This window comes from Trachymyrmex cornetzi, unplaced genomic scaffold (genome assembly GCF_001594075.2).
Source record: "Trachymyrmex cornetzi isolate Tcor2-1 unplaced genomic scaffold, Tcor1.1 scaffold745, whole genome shotgun sequence".
NCBI lineage: Eukaryota > Metazoa > Arthropoda > Insecta > Hymenoptera > Formicidae > Trachymyrmex > Trachymyrmex cornetzi.
Genome location: NW_017300076.1, coordinates 368645 through 382057, shown reverse-complemented (window position 1 = coordinate 382057; position 13413 = coordinate 368645). Strand labels below are relative to the sequence as shown.

Genomic DNA, 13413 nt, shown 5'->3' with positions numbered 1-13413 from the left:
TTGTTGTTCTGTTTATATAATGTCAAGGAGGGAAATTTAGATTATTGCTAAATAAAATTCATATGTAAAACAAAGTTATATAGAAAGTTCGTCACGACAAGGCGTGCGATTAAAAAATACAGAATAATTTAATCGAGAGATTTCGTCGGCGACGCATCTTTTACGCTTCAATAACTTCGCCTTGTACATTGACATCGTACGACGTAGAAACAAGCTCGATTGATTGCGCGTGTGTTAATGCGTGATATCAGCTTTCCTCAGCAGCACCGCGCGGTGATATCCATATCCGCTCGGTGAATGTAACAACAAAATATTTCTCAAGTTGTTTATGTCCCCGTTACGAGCCTCTCGCTACACCTCCGCAAGTGCCACATCTTGTTTGCAAACGATTAGAATGCGACCTAACACGCGCTTTTCCTATCGACATATAAACATTGATTCTTAAGTATAGCTAATCCGTTTCCATTACTTTCATTCCATTCTTTTCTGTTCTTTTTATTTTTACAAATATTTTCAATTTCGTGCAGCGAGCAATATCATAACTGCGCGATTTCTCAATGTTTTCTCAAATGAAAACTTGACAAGATAAGAAATATATCGTTTTGAATAAAAGAGCTACCTTCAGAAATCTGCACTTGGCTAAAAGCAGCACTGTTACATGGCACCAGAGCGCTGGAAATACACGCTCTATAGAACTCGCAGAAGGCAATGCACTTGGACGTCGGGTGAGCTTACGTGTTGGAATTTTCTAGGTCGTCTGGAACATATAGATTAGCCACGTAAGTAATAACTATTGAAAGCAACGGGAGTGAAGACCTCGTGTATGAAAAGAACCATCATCATGAAAAATCTTTCACAATAATTAAATTATACTCTGCCTATTTCCAAATACCCGATTACGTTTCTGACGACAACAATGTGTTATTCAACAACTTCTCACGCGATAAATTAATTTATCTACAGATTTTTAATTTGTATTGTTCGTATAGATAACAATGTCTATAGAAGTTATCTGCATTTATCTATTTATATTTTATATTGATACGCCAGTATAATGAAATATGAAATAATTGATTGAGGGTTCAACAAAACTCCGAGTGTCTTAATTAATTATTTTATGATCGTATATATACAGTGAAATTATATTTTTAAAATATGTATTTCTAATTATACAATATTAATAATTCTACGTTATTCCAGATAACAAAGTGCCTTGTTGTTAGTATGTTACTCGCAAATAAATATGTGTTGCTATCAAAATTACAGCAACTGAATTCATATTTGTTGGCAAGTTAATGCCTTTACAATATGACAACTTTAGGCAGTAAATTTGGCAAAAATTTGCTGACAACTTCAAAATCTTCTTCAAAATTCGTGCTATTGTCGTCTATTACTATAATAATCTGTAGAATCATATAATGCTATCATATTGCCGACAACGCGAAGTTTGATACTGCTATCTTGCCATTGACTGCTAACAATACATTGTTGCTTGTATATTGCTAAGAAGTTAATATGTTCAAAATCATTGAAGGCAAATATATGGCAAATTGCCAGCATCATAAGCAATCATAAATTCGCACTATTTTGCTAACACGCTTGATTGTCTGGGACAATATTCTACAATATAAATATTCTGACCAAGTTGCTTAAAATTATATAAATATATACAATACTTTTAAATATATAATTTTAAATATATAATTCATTGTCCTTTATCTTCTTTTCATACATGGAACAATAAAACCGTAATGATTTCAAATGAATAAAATGGTTAATAGGATATTACAATTGATAAACTAATCAACAGTTAAGTTAAAGCTTGGTTGAAATCGCTCTAAAGTTTTTGAAAAATTACGTATGTAAGTACTTATTGCTAATAGATCCATATAGGCTTTAATAACACAAGATCAGCTCTGCACAACAATACGGCGCGCACCTTTACAATGTTGCCAGGTGGTTCTATCTGCCCAATTATTTTCGTCCTTGAAAACACTCAACGCTACGCTTGGAGAAATATCTGAAATGCATCATAATACATATAAACTATTATACTGCAATGCTTTGACGAGCGTTCTATACATAATATTTGTCGTAATGTTGCGCCATTGTGCAATTTTGTTCGCCTCTTAATTAGTTTGTTTCTCTTTTCGCAACTGATACAAATAATCAAAATCCACGAGAGAGTTACATAATTTTGCGAAAAAGCCAGATCGAAATAGAGCTCGATACGTTATCGGTGCCACGGGATCTACGCCGCAAAAGGTTACCGTCTCGACATATAGATACTACGCAGTTGTATAAACAAGTATAAAAGAAGACATTTCCTTTTGTTTTTTTTTTCCTATGTAGAATTAACAAAGAAAAACATGATATATTAGATTGGTGTTGAATTGTCGTCTGGTTGAGAGAGCATATCGCATCGCCATTCGCCGGCGAAGAAACCGGGCCTTGTTGAGCCGGCACGGTAGCACGGCTTCGGCTTCGAACGAAGCACGCATGAGCGGCCCGCGGAACCGGGTCGCCGTATATAAACCCGGGTCGGCGAACGCCGCGCGACCAGTAGCGAATCGATCTCCCCGGTCGAGTTATTCCAGTCGAGCGATACTCTGCGCATTTACGTCGCGCCCGCGACTTTCTTTCCGTAAGCGTCCCCGAGTACATCGAATCTCGTGAACTATGTCCGAGGCATACGTCGACGAGTACGAGCACTTCAACTACGACTACGACAAGCACATCTTCACCTCGCACGGCGGTAAGCAGAGGAGCAAACGCGAGGCTGTCGCGCACACGAATCACTTCGACCCGAGCGGCCATTCCAGAAAGATTCTCACCAAGCTGATGAACACCGAGCACAACAAACGGCAGACGACGAGCAAGAGCAAGGCGTAAAAGGTTAGATCACCGAGTCGATTTTACTTCAATGCCCGTGCTCGATCGTCGACACAATCCGATTCAGTAATATTCATATTTTGTCAATCGCTTTTGTTCTCTCGTGAAAGTGACGTCATTTACCTTCATCCTTTATCTCGCAGCAAGATTCGAGCACATTCGTTCATGTGGGTACGTCACTCCGCGAAAACTATACTAATACTGGGTACTTTCCATTTGATGACGCAAGTGTTTACGTTTTATCGGTTATCCTTGTGACGTTCAAAGAGAGTTGACAATAGAAAGACACTTGTGTCGACTTGTATCGTCAAATGGAAAACACCCATTATGAAGTCAGCTGAATGTTATCATCAATACCTTGAAGTTGGATATTTTAAACGCGCAGTATGAATCTCAATCGTATTCTTGTGTGATAGCCTTCAGAGAACGATATAAAAGTTACAAATAATTTATAATTTTTTCCGATTAATTTCGCTAAATTAAAATCTGTAACTTTGTAGATTCTTAATCGTTCTTCCATATTTTATCAGTTTTTATATTTTATTGTATGTTTGGAAAGGTGGATAACAATGAAAAATCAGAAACGGTCGCGCTCATCTTTTATTTTTTACTACGTTCGATGGCTTGGCTTCCAAATAGCTTCGCTATTTGGTCGAATCAGATATCTCAAATTTCCAACATTTCCATTGCGAATTCTCGCGAAATGTAAGCGCACACCGTATATTGCGTCTTATTTCGCTATCGGCGCCGACTATCTTTGTGCGCGATGACTCACACGACGCCACAGTCCACACGCGCGTGTTTATTTATCTTTCTCCCGGTTGCGTAACGCGCAGTATATATATATTCCCATTTCGCGATATTCCGTGGCAGTATTCTTTGAAAATGTCCAAACGACGCTATTGTCTCCTCATTCTCATTGATTCAATTTTTGTTTCAGATTACGGACGTTCCTATTCTCGCGGCCGGCGTCTTCAAGGATCTCATCTCACAGGGTTTTCCCACCTAAGGCGACCGGAATAAAAATATATATATTCTTTTGTTTTTACTATCGAGAATGCATTTAGTCGTAGATTCTTACTCAACGTAAGATCGGCACGATAGTTCGTACCTCTCATCGCATCTTTTATTATGTCAAAAGCACGCGGCAATCACGTTATTTTTGTGAGTACAGAATAACGTATGTCGCACTTCGCCGCTTTGCGTGAATCTGGAATTCGCATGACATTCTTTTTTTTTCTTTTTTTCTTGACTAGGATAATATGGTGATACTATATTAATTTTTGCGTGTTCTATTATTAAATTCGTCGATGAGCTACAATCGATTGAATTTCTGCTGTACGATTATGAAAAATAAAATTTATGTTCTAATAATAACGATAAGTGAATCGTTAATTGAAGTCTCTTGTTCTAAACAATTATGATGCGATACCTTTTATTATATATGCGTGCGTTTTATTTGCATACATTACAATAATGAATAATCGTGTTAAAAGGAACAGAGAAAAATTTTGCTATCGGCTCCTTTTATCTCTAGCGATACATGTATTACGACATATTCCAAAAAAACATATGTGTAAAGAAAGCTAAATGATCGAATTAATTCGAAAATGCACGATGTTGATGTTCAATTAATACCAGTTTTCTCGCATATTGTGATCGATGATGTATATTATTATTATTGGTTCAGAATTGCCGTGATATATTCTTCAATTAGTTCTTCGCACGAGAAAATAATTATCTAGTATTGACATATAAAAATATTATGGTACGATTACGTCAAAAGAACTGTGAAATAAAGATAATTTCTAATTAATAAGCGTGTACTTTTGCAAATGCGTACTCTGGTACCTATATTTTTTCTTTATCTCTTATCCTTTTTACTTTACTGGCTTGATCCTATTCGTAGTCTACATGTATATACAGTGAATGCAAAAAGTATTCGTACAAGGAAATTTTTTATAAAAAAAGTCTTATTTGTAGAAAATAAATATTAATTAGAAATTTTATACACAATGAATACATTTTGTTCTAACATAAACAAACGAGCTTCGCATGTATTCCTGATTTTAGAAACTAAATTTCTCGTCTGTACGAATAATTTTTCAGATGATATATTTTCTATAATTAATATACATCTTTTTGGTATATATAATTTTAAGAAACACAGTCTATTTTATTCTTTATGAATAAATTGTTAATTACCCAGCAAGAAATGATCGTTAATTAAACATCGAATCGATGTCAAATTGGTGTTGAAATCGCATCAATATCGATTCGACATCAATTCGATGACTCATTTCTCGCTGAATAATATTTACTTTTTAAAAATAAAGTTTTGTAAAAAATATTTTCTCTGTACGAATACTTTTTGCACTCATTGTATATCTATTTCTGTATCATTTTGATACACGTGATATTTGATACTGAATTCAAACAGTTTCGTTTTTGTAATTATTCACGTATTGATAATATCTTTTTTATAATCCATCCGTAAATAATCAGATTTATTAGCCATATGTAAATAAGATTATAATAAAGAAAAGAATTTCTCTGCATCGACAAAGGAACAACATCGACAGGTAGTTCCGAAATCCAAATTACTTTTTTTGCTGTATATCGAACGCAAAAAAAGAATGAACAAAATAGCTTCGAATAAACGATATATCATTTATATCATTACAAGAAATACAATACTATACAACAATATATTGTAAAAATGTACGAATATAATTTATCGAAGAGATATTAAATAACACAATGATATTAAATTTTACGGAGGAAGGAGAGAGAAATATGAGACGCATAAACATGACGTGAAATAATTTATAGTTATGATTAGAAATGATTAGCCTATCTATACTGCATCGCGCATGATGAATCTTATAAATTTATGAGAGATTTATAAATTTATGATTTATAATGTGTTATAAAAGTTATATATTGTATAGATATACGTACAGATAGATATACGTATAGCATATCAGAGATAAATATATATGAGGATATATTTATTTCCGTTATATGTATACTTGCATAATTTTTAATTTATAACATGTAACACATTATAAAATCTAAATCATAAATTCATACAAATAGATATATAAAGAGCAGTGTAAACGTAAAGGAGATATAATTTATGCATTTCTACAGGAATATATAATTTTAAACGCAACAGCAAAAATACGTAATATAAATTTCGGGAGGATCCCGTTTGCCTACAGTTCTGATTGTACACACCACTCATATCAACTGGTGCCTAGTAATTTTCTACTGTTTTGCCAATGAAATTATTTTATTTTTAAATTGGCCAATCAGCGATACATGTGTGCAATATGCGATGTGTGCAATCGGAGCCCTCCCGCAATAATAAATATATATATATGTGTGTGTGTGTGTGTATAGGGATACATACACATATGTCTTTATTATTGCATTTGTGCAAAAAATGACGACGTACACTGAGAGAAAAGATATAGTATTGATAACAAAAAAAGAGAATTATTCATAAATGGCCGATTATCATTGCAAGGAAATCAGAAGTTTTCAATTCTTTCTATATTTTTTTAATAGTCAACTGTAAAAAACACGTTCCTTCTTAAAATATTGCATTATCTAATATAAGTATCAATAATATATGTATAGATAGCGTGGGTGAGCTATTCCGTCAGTTTCAACTTTAAAGTAATACGAAAATAGCAAACAATATCTCTTTACAGTGATGTGCTTATAATTACATTATATAATCATGATTGCTTCTTGAGAGAACACAAGTACAATCTTTAAATTATATCAACATCTGCTGTTTAAAAATAAATATTAGAGAAATGAACGAAAAAGATCTGCTCTACTTTATATCCAATAGCTTTTAAATGCTGCACAGTGATATATTTGACTGATTTATACCTATTTCCACCAATGTAGATTAATTAATCTCGGTTCAACTTACTCTTTTGTCTTTTTTTTAATCTTTAGAACTAGAAAAAGACGAAAAGTAAGTTGAACTAAGATTTAAGTTAATCTACATTGATAGAAATGGGTATTAGGCACACACACACAGCCAAAATTATTTTATATATAGTTTAAGTGGATCTAAATGTGCCGTTTTACTAATTCATTGTATTTTAAGCTGTAGAAAATACTTTTTTATGAAAAAATATAGTTCTTACAATTTTAAAATATATAATTCAGATTCGTATTTTGCGTCGCAATACCTCCGCTCGTAGAGCACGTAGAGAAAAAATTAAAACACTTTCATTATATATCCCGAGCGATTGCAATCGATTGAACACACTTAGAACTTGATTGGTTCAGCCCTTACTGAGATCTGATAATCTCGATCTGCTGCAACTCGCTGGCTCGCGTAAAGTAGCCACGGTATAGTGTCGCTGCGCGTAGCTTAGCGCCGAGACACTACCAGTGTCTCCAGATAATATCAGTTCCAATCATTATTTTGACATTTATTGACTCTAAAATAAAATTCGAATAATTGAAATTAGAAATAAACATATGAGGAGTCAAGAAATTCATATTTATTACTAAATACTTTAATAAACTTATATTGGTTATATCACGGAAAACCGCGCAGTAGTAAAATAAAAAAAAATTATTGAGAAATACAGAGAAGTTTAATTGTTAAACTTCTCTGTAAATATTAATTATAAAATAGAAAAATATTAATATCATCGAGTTTGTTAAAATTAGCCCAAGAAAATAACAAAAGATTTGTTCAAAACGCTTCAGTTTAAAGTTAAAATAGTTATAATCTTGGTGAATATAGTTAAAATGTATTTAACACGTACCCCTTTTATCACAATTCATAACTACTCACTTGAAACTATATCCTGAATGAAAAATGTTCACTCTTGAAAGGATGCTATGAAAACGCCGAGAAAAAATACGTCTAATTATCAAAACGATAGGTTTCGACTATTGGACTGGTCGCTAATTGTTTACACATGACGATGGACATTAAGGTGCTTTTATATAACTCGCAAATCGCAAAACGTAGTTTGTAGACGCAGAATGAAGATTTGCGTTTGTTTTTTCATTGCATGCAGTTGCTTTTCATCTGTGTGCGTCTTGTGTGTGGTGATCGTCATACTGACTAGGGATTGCTAAAACTCTCTGAAGTAGATTCTAAACTGTCTAAACATCGTCTGTACGATCCGGTGTATCGAGCGTGACTAACGAATAATTTAAAATTGTCAAAGGTCGAACGATTATAGTTCCATTCGACCTTGATAATTTTAAATTACTCGTTAGATGCGCTTGATACATCGGGTTATACAGACGATGTTTAGACAGTTTTCTTTCAACATGTTTACTAAAATTAAGCTGTGCATCGAATTTTAACATCATTTCAAAGCTTTATAACACGTTTATGATCACGTTGAGGTGAGTTGTTCGTTGTGCTTTCAGATAATTTTTTAATTGATCATAATTAATATTTTAAACCAGAATTCACTTAAGTTTTAGCAATTTGCGAGTGACTTAATTTTGACTGATACTTAAACTAATTTCGATGAAGGATATACGATTGATTTTCTGAGGACTCTAAAGAGAGTTGAAACGTTCAAAATTTTTCTCAATAAAAAAGACATCATACGGAGTAAAATTAATAATTTGTGCAATACCTTCCGCGCTAACTCTTATTTAGTCTTGAATTTTTTTGTTTTTTAAAAATTAAGAGTCCTTTCAAATTATATTATTTCTTATATATATTTTATTATTAAACTCCATCTTATGAAAAAAATTTCGCAGACATTCATTGATTTTTAGCCGCTAACTTTGATTTCTGGATGTGTTTTTAAAAAAATAAATTCAAATCGTTTTAAATATATTCTCTATTCAACATATACCTATATTCAATGTTACTGTCTTTCAGTCTTCTAATATGTAAGATGTTCTAGCGATCTTCCATGACAACTATTAGTAACAGACAACTAAGATTAATTTGAGATAAAAATTGCAATATCAAAATCAATAAATAAATTTAAATCGTTATAAATATCTTCTCAGCTCAATATTCGAAATTAATAATTTTGCACTAATCACTTAACAGTTATTAATTGTCACGACAAATTTAGAATAATTTTGTATATGAAAGTCCTGTTTTAAAAGAGATAGTACTTGAGATAAAACTGTACATACAGCAACAAATCATATAAGATTTATATATCTTATCTCGCTTAGTAACAAAATTAACAATTACGTACGTATGAAAAATTATATACATTGCACTCGAGTAAAATTTCGTTTTTTATTAAAAAAAAAAAAATATATCAGAACTATTTTAATATTAAATCCTTAAACGTATCTTCATTTTGAAATTAAAAAAATTTTTTTCTGTTCTTATATGTTAGATTCTACTCATTCGGTAGATCAAAATTTAAAAAATGTCTAATCATTTAAATAATAAATTATTTCTGTCGCTAATTGAATTTCTAAATTACAGTTGTTAAATAGTCCGGCTAAAATAAGCAAGTAATGCAATAATACTGCAATGAGGTGATAATACGCACAAATATCATTATGTACATGTTATCAGACTTGAGATAAATATGTTCTGCTTTAAAGAAGGTTATAGATAATACATGTGTATCAGCGTATGCATGCGTAAAAATGTTTGTAGATATAACAAACACCTAGTTTCTGAAAAATTCAGTTGACAACGGACTGACCAAAGAGAAACTGGAAACCATGCTACTGAAGCTACTTATCGCTGTGCTTTGCTTCGGCTTCGCCGTTTACGCAAATGCAAATGTGACTGCTCCAAGGGTCAAAACACCATTGGGAGGATTGAAAGGCTACTACAAGATCTCACAAAATGGTAGAAAATACGAGGCATATGAAGGAATCCCTTATGCATTACCACCTATTGGGAAATTACGATTTAAGGTACAAATTAATGATTGATATAATTAATATCTTTAAAGCTATATTTCTTAAAACGATAATTTTTACGTAAGAAAACGGAAGTAGATTTTTACAATAAATACCGAACGCTGTTCGGCAAAATTTGACCTTTCTTCCTACGGCGACGCCACAACCCGCATTTCTTAATAGATTCAAGATCGCTGAATCCAAATTCGTCAACGAAAGATGCCCATCACATCAAGTTTTTGAGATAAATCGAGTAATATGAGCCAAAAACTTAAAATATAGAAATTTAAAATGACAGATTCAAAATGGTGGACTAAAATGTGAAAAGTGCGACATTCGGTCCGACATATTAGATTCGCTATTTTGAATTTCTATATATTTTAAGTTTTTCAAATTCGGTATCAGTGACCTCTAGAAAACCTAAGATACTTTTTTGGTACAAATCTATCTACTTCCCAGGTTCAATCCGCTAATTTGGATCCACTATTTTACATTTCAGAAAACGTTTATAACTCGATAAAAAAAATCGCACAGTAAAAAATAAAAATTCGTTTTAAAGGTGAAGATTAGCTTTTTAGAGTGGCACTAATGAAATTGAAAAATAAAATTTCGTTTGGTCACAAAAAAATGATAAATATGGCAAAAAAATGCTGTTTTTTACTCATTACTCGATTTATCTAAAAAATTTGACGTAACGGACATCTTTTGCTGGCGAATTTGGATTTAGCGACTTTGAATCTATTAATGCCCGTTTCCACCAATGTAGATTAACTTTAATCTCGGTTCAACTTACTCTTCGTCTTTTTCTAGTTCTAAAGATTAGAAAAAAAGGAAGAATAAATTGAACCGAGATTAAAGTTAATTTGCATTGATAGAAATGGGCATAAGAAATACTACTCGCCGCAATTTTTTTGTTGGATTGTATATAATTTTTACACAGAAATAAAATTTTCATAAAACTTTCTAGCATAAAAATATTGGCAAAAAATTTAATTAAAAGTTTTAATTACTTCATTTTCCCTATGCAGCCTCCTCGACCAATACCGGCATGGATTGGTGAATTATCGGCTACAAAATTCGGTTCCGCGTGTATTCAATACGATCATGTGCCAGAACTTCCTCCGGAGAAAGTTGTGGGTGCCGAAGATTGTTTGTATTTAAACGTTTACGTGCCAGTACGGGAAAAAGAAGGAAATAAACTCCCATTGCCAGTATTATTTTGGATCCATGGCGGGGCGTTCCAATTTGGTAGCGGCATGTTTTATAGCGCCAAATATCTAATGGACTCCGATGTTATACTAGTCACTATTAATTATCGATTGGGACCAATGGGTATGTGATATATTTGCACTAATACTTATAAGATAAATACTTATAAAGAGTTAGTAGCTTGTTATTCAAAATAATATTTCCAATCAAAGTTTATCTGGTCAAATGTTTTAATACAGATAAGACTTTACTTAACTACAAATTTTAAAATTGTGCAAGCTTGTTTTGTACGTCTCACTTTTATCCCTGTTCTTGATTTCTTAAAAATAATGTTAAAAGAATATTAGGTTTCCTGAGCACGGAAGACGAAGTAGTTCCTGGCAACATGGGTTTAAAGGATCAAAGTATGGCACTTCGTTGGGTCTCACAAAACATCGAATGGTTCGGTGGCGATCCGAACAAAGTCACTTTGGTTGGATTGAGTGCTGGTGGTGCAAGCGTACATTATCATTACTTATCGCAAATGAGCGCTGGACTATTCCAAGGTATTTTATGAGAATATTAATGTAAATATTAATGCAAAGATTAAATCGTTTCGTTATACATTAAATTGCTACGTCGTAATTTTATATAATCTAGGTGGTATATCGTTCAGCGGTACAGCATTTGATTGTTGGACGCAAGCTGAGAACTCTAAAGAGAAGGCCAAGAAATTGAGCGCTTTAATGGGATGTCCTACAACTAGCTCCAGAGATATGATACGTTGCTTGAGACATCGTCCAGCTCGCGCGATGGTTCAGGCTACGAGTGAATTTATGGTGAGACTCACTCCTTTCTTTTATTGTCTTGAAACAAGAATACAATCTTCGGATATAGAAAGAAAAAATCTGATTGATTCTATGATTTTAGCCGTTCTTGTACAATCCCTTTACTCCTTATGGTCCGGTAGTTGAGAAATTTGGTGACGAAGCACCCTTTATCGACAGAACACCCGTTGAAATCATTAACAGTGGAGATGTCCAGGATATACCCTGGGTGACGGGAGTAACGAGCGAGGAAGGTCTCTATCCCGTAGCTGGTAAGATAACGCGCAGAAGAATAAGAAAACTCTTCTCTCGACACGTAGTTATTTATGACTATTAATTTATCGTAGAGTTTATCTCTGATGATGAAAGTCTGAAACAGTTGAACGACAATTGGGATATTCTTGGACCGAATTTTCTTGATTTTAATTACACCATTCCCAAGGAGAAACGTGTCGAGATTGCTCGTCTCATTAAGGAACATTATTTTGGTACAAAATCGATAGACCGACAAAGTGTGAAAGAACTGATACAAATGGCGAGTGATCGCTTTTTCGTAGTCGATGGCGAAAAGGCTGCGCGAATGCAAGCCAAAGTAAATCAGAATCCAGTCTGGTTTCATTATTTTAATTACAGAGGAGAACAAAGTTTAAGCGATGCTTTTAGCGGTACCACTACAAATTATGGTAAGTTTATAAAATATTAATACTCAATATAGACACACATATATACTAAGAGTAAAGAGTTTAATTAATTTACAATTTATTTATTCATCTTTTAGGAGTCTCACACGGCGATGATTCATTCTACGTAGTAGATACTAAATGGCTTAATCCAACAACAACACAAAAGGACCGTGATATGCAGAAATACTTAATCGACTTTTGGGTATTGTTCGCTACAGAAGGGTAAGCACAAACATATATATGTATTATAGCACAAGTATATGTACATATATATTACATATAATATTGAAAGTCACACAATGCAAAAATCTAATTCTCCGAATTTTTTCAGAATTCCGAAAGTAGCCAATGTGGAATGGTTAAAATTAGATCCTTCAAAACAAGAACTTCACTATTTGAATATAGCAGGTCCTGATAAAATTAACATGGACAGCAATGCTAATCTTGGAGAAAAAAAATTTTGGAATTCGATTGATTTCAATGAAAATATATTAAATCAAACAGCTGGAATCAATAAAGATGAGCTTTAAGAAGTATTGCAATAAAAGACAAACGTGCATCTTACCTAATTAAAGTGAATTTAAATATTTGTTTTAATTTAACATTAATCAGTTTTATATATAAATTTATGTTAAGTTCTTATATAAATTTAGAAATATATTTTTCTTTATTGCTAACTTGAAGAAATGTGAACAACTATAATTTTTTGTACAAATAATAAAAAGGGCTAAAACTTCTTATACCTTATTCTGTTTAATTTGATGTTTATCTCTTATTGATATGCAGGGAATGGAAAGTTACTTTTTAAAAGTAACAAGTTACAGTTACTCGTTACCGAGTAGGAAAAGTAACAAGTTACCGTTACTAGTTACCGATTTTTAAAAGTAACTCGTTACAGTTACCGTTATTTGAGAAAGTAACTTTTCGTTACTTTTCCG

At 32.8% G+C, this 13413-nt stretch overlaps 3 protein-coding genes across 7 annotated transcripts in view; 2 read left to right on the top strand and 1 right to left on the bottom strand.

Annotated features, from left to right (window-relative positions):
* LOC108767999 (phytanoyl-CoA dioxygenase, peroxisomal) overlaps positions 1-7715 on the bottom strand; it is a 51103-nt gene extending 43388 nt beyond the window's left edge. The window contains exons 1-3 of one of the 5 annotated variants that reach the window (XM_018518183.1): positions 7695-7715; positions 1940-2020; positions 620-757 (exon numbers count right to left, since the gene is read on the bottom strand). The gene's annotated coding sequence lies outside the window, so the exon portion shown is untranslated. The other 4 variants (XM_018518182.1, XM_018518184.1, XM_018518185.1 and 1 more) reach the window with 4 other exon arrangements.
* LOC108768010 (nuclear protein 1) lies at positions 2558-4039 on the top strand. The gene is made up of 2 exons (XM_018518205.1): positions 2558-2895; positions 3833-4039. Exon 1 carries the CDS (start codon positions 2680-2682, stop codon positions 2890-2892), a length of 213 nt encoding a protein of 70 aa, XP_018373707.1. The 5' UTR covers positions 2558-2679; the 3' UTR covers positions 2893-2895; positions 3833-4039.
* Positions 7716-9594: 1879 nt separating the features above from the next.
* Positions 9595-13104, top strand: LOC108767996 (venom carboxylesterase-6). Its single transcript, XM_018518172.1, has 8 exons — positions 9595-9792; positions 10806-11109; positions 11334-11531; positions 11626-11804; positions 11896-12064; positions 12140-12475; positions 12571-12697; positions 12807-13104. Exons 1-8 carry the CDS (start codon positions 9595-9597, stop codon positions 13003-13005), a joined length of 1710 nt encoding a protein of 569 aa, XP_018373674.1. The 3' UTR covers positions 13006-13104.
* Positions 13105-13413: the final 309 nt, after the last annotated feature.

Bases quoted from the DNA above. Each gene is read 5' to 3' on its own strand.
- LOC108768010 (XM_018518205.1), top strand. From the start codon at position 2,680: ATGTCCGAGGCATACGTCGACGAGTACGAGCACTTCAACTACGACTAC.
- LOC108767996 (XM_018518172.1), top strand. From the start codon at position 9,595: ATGCTACTGAAGCTACTTATCGCTGTGCTTTGCTTCGGCTTCGCCGTT. The intron at 9,793-10,805 runs GTACAAATTAAT...TTCCCTATGCAG, and splicing joins TTGGGAAATTACGATTTAAG to CCTCCTCGACCAATACCGGC. The intron at 12,698-12,806 runs GTAAGCACAAAC...GAATTTTTTCAG, and splicing joins GTATTGTTCGCTACAGAAGG to AATTCCGAAAGTAGCCAATG.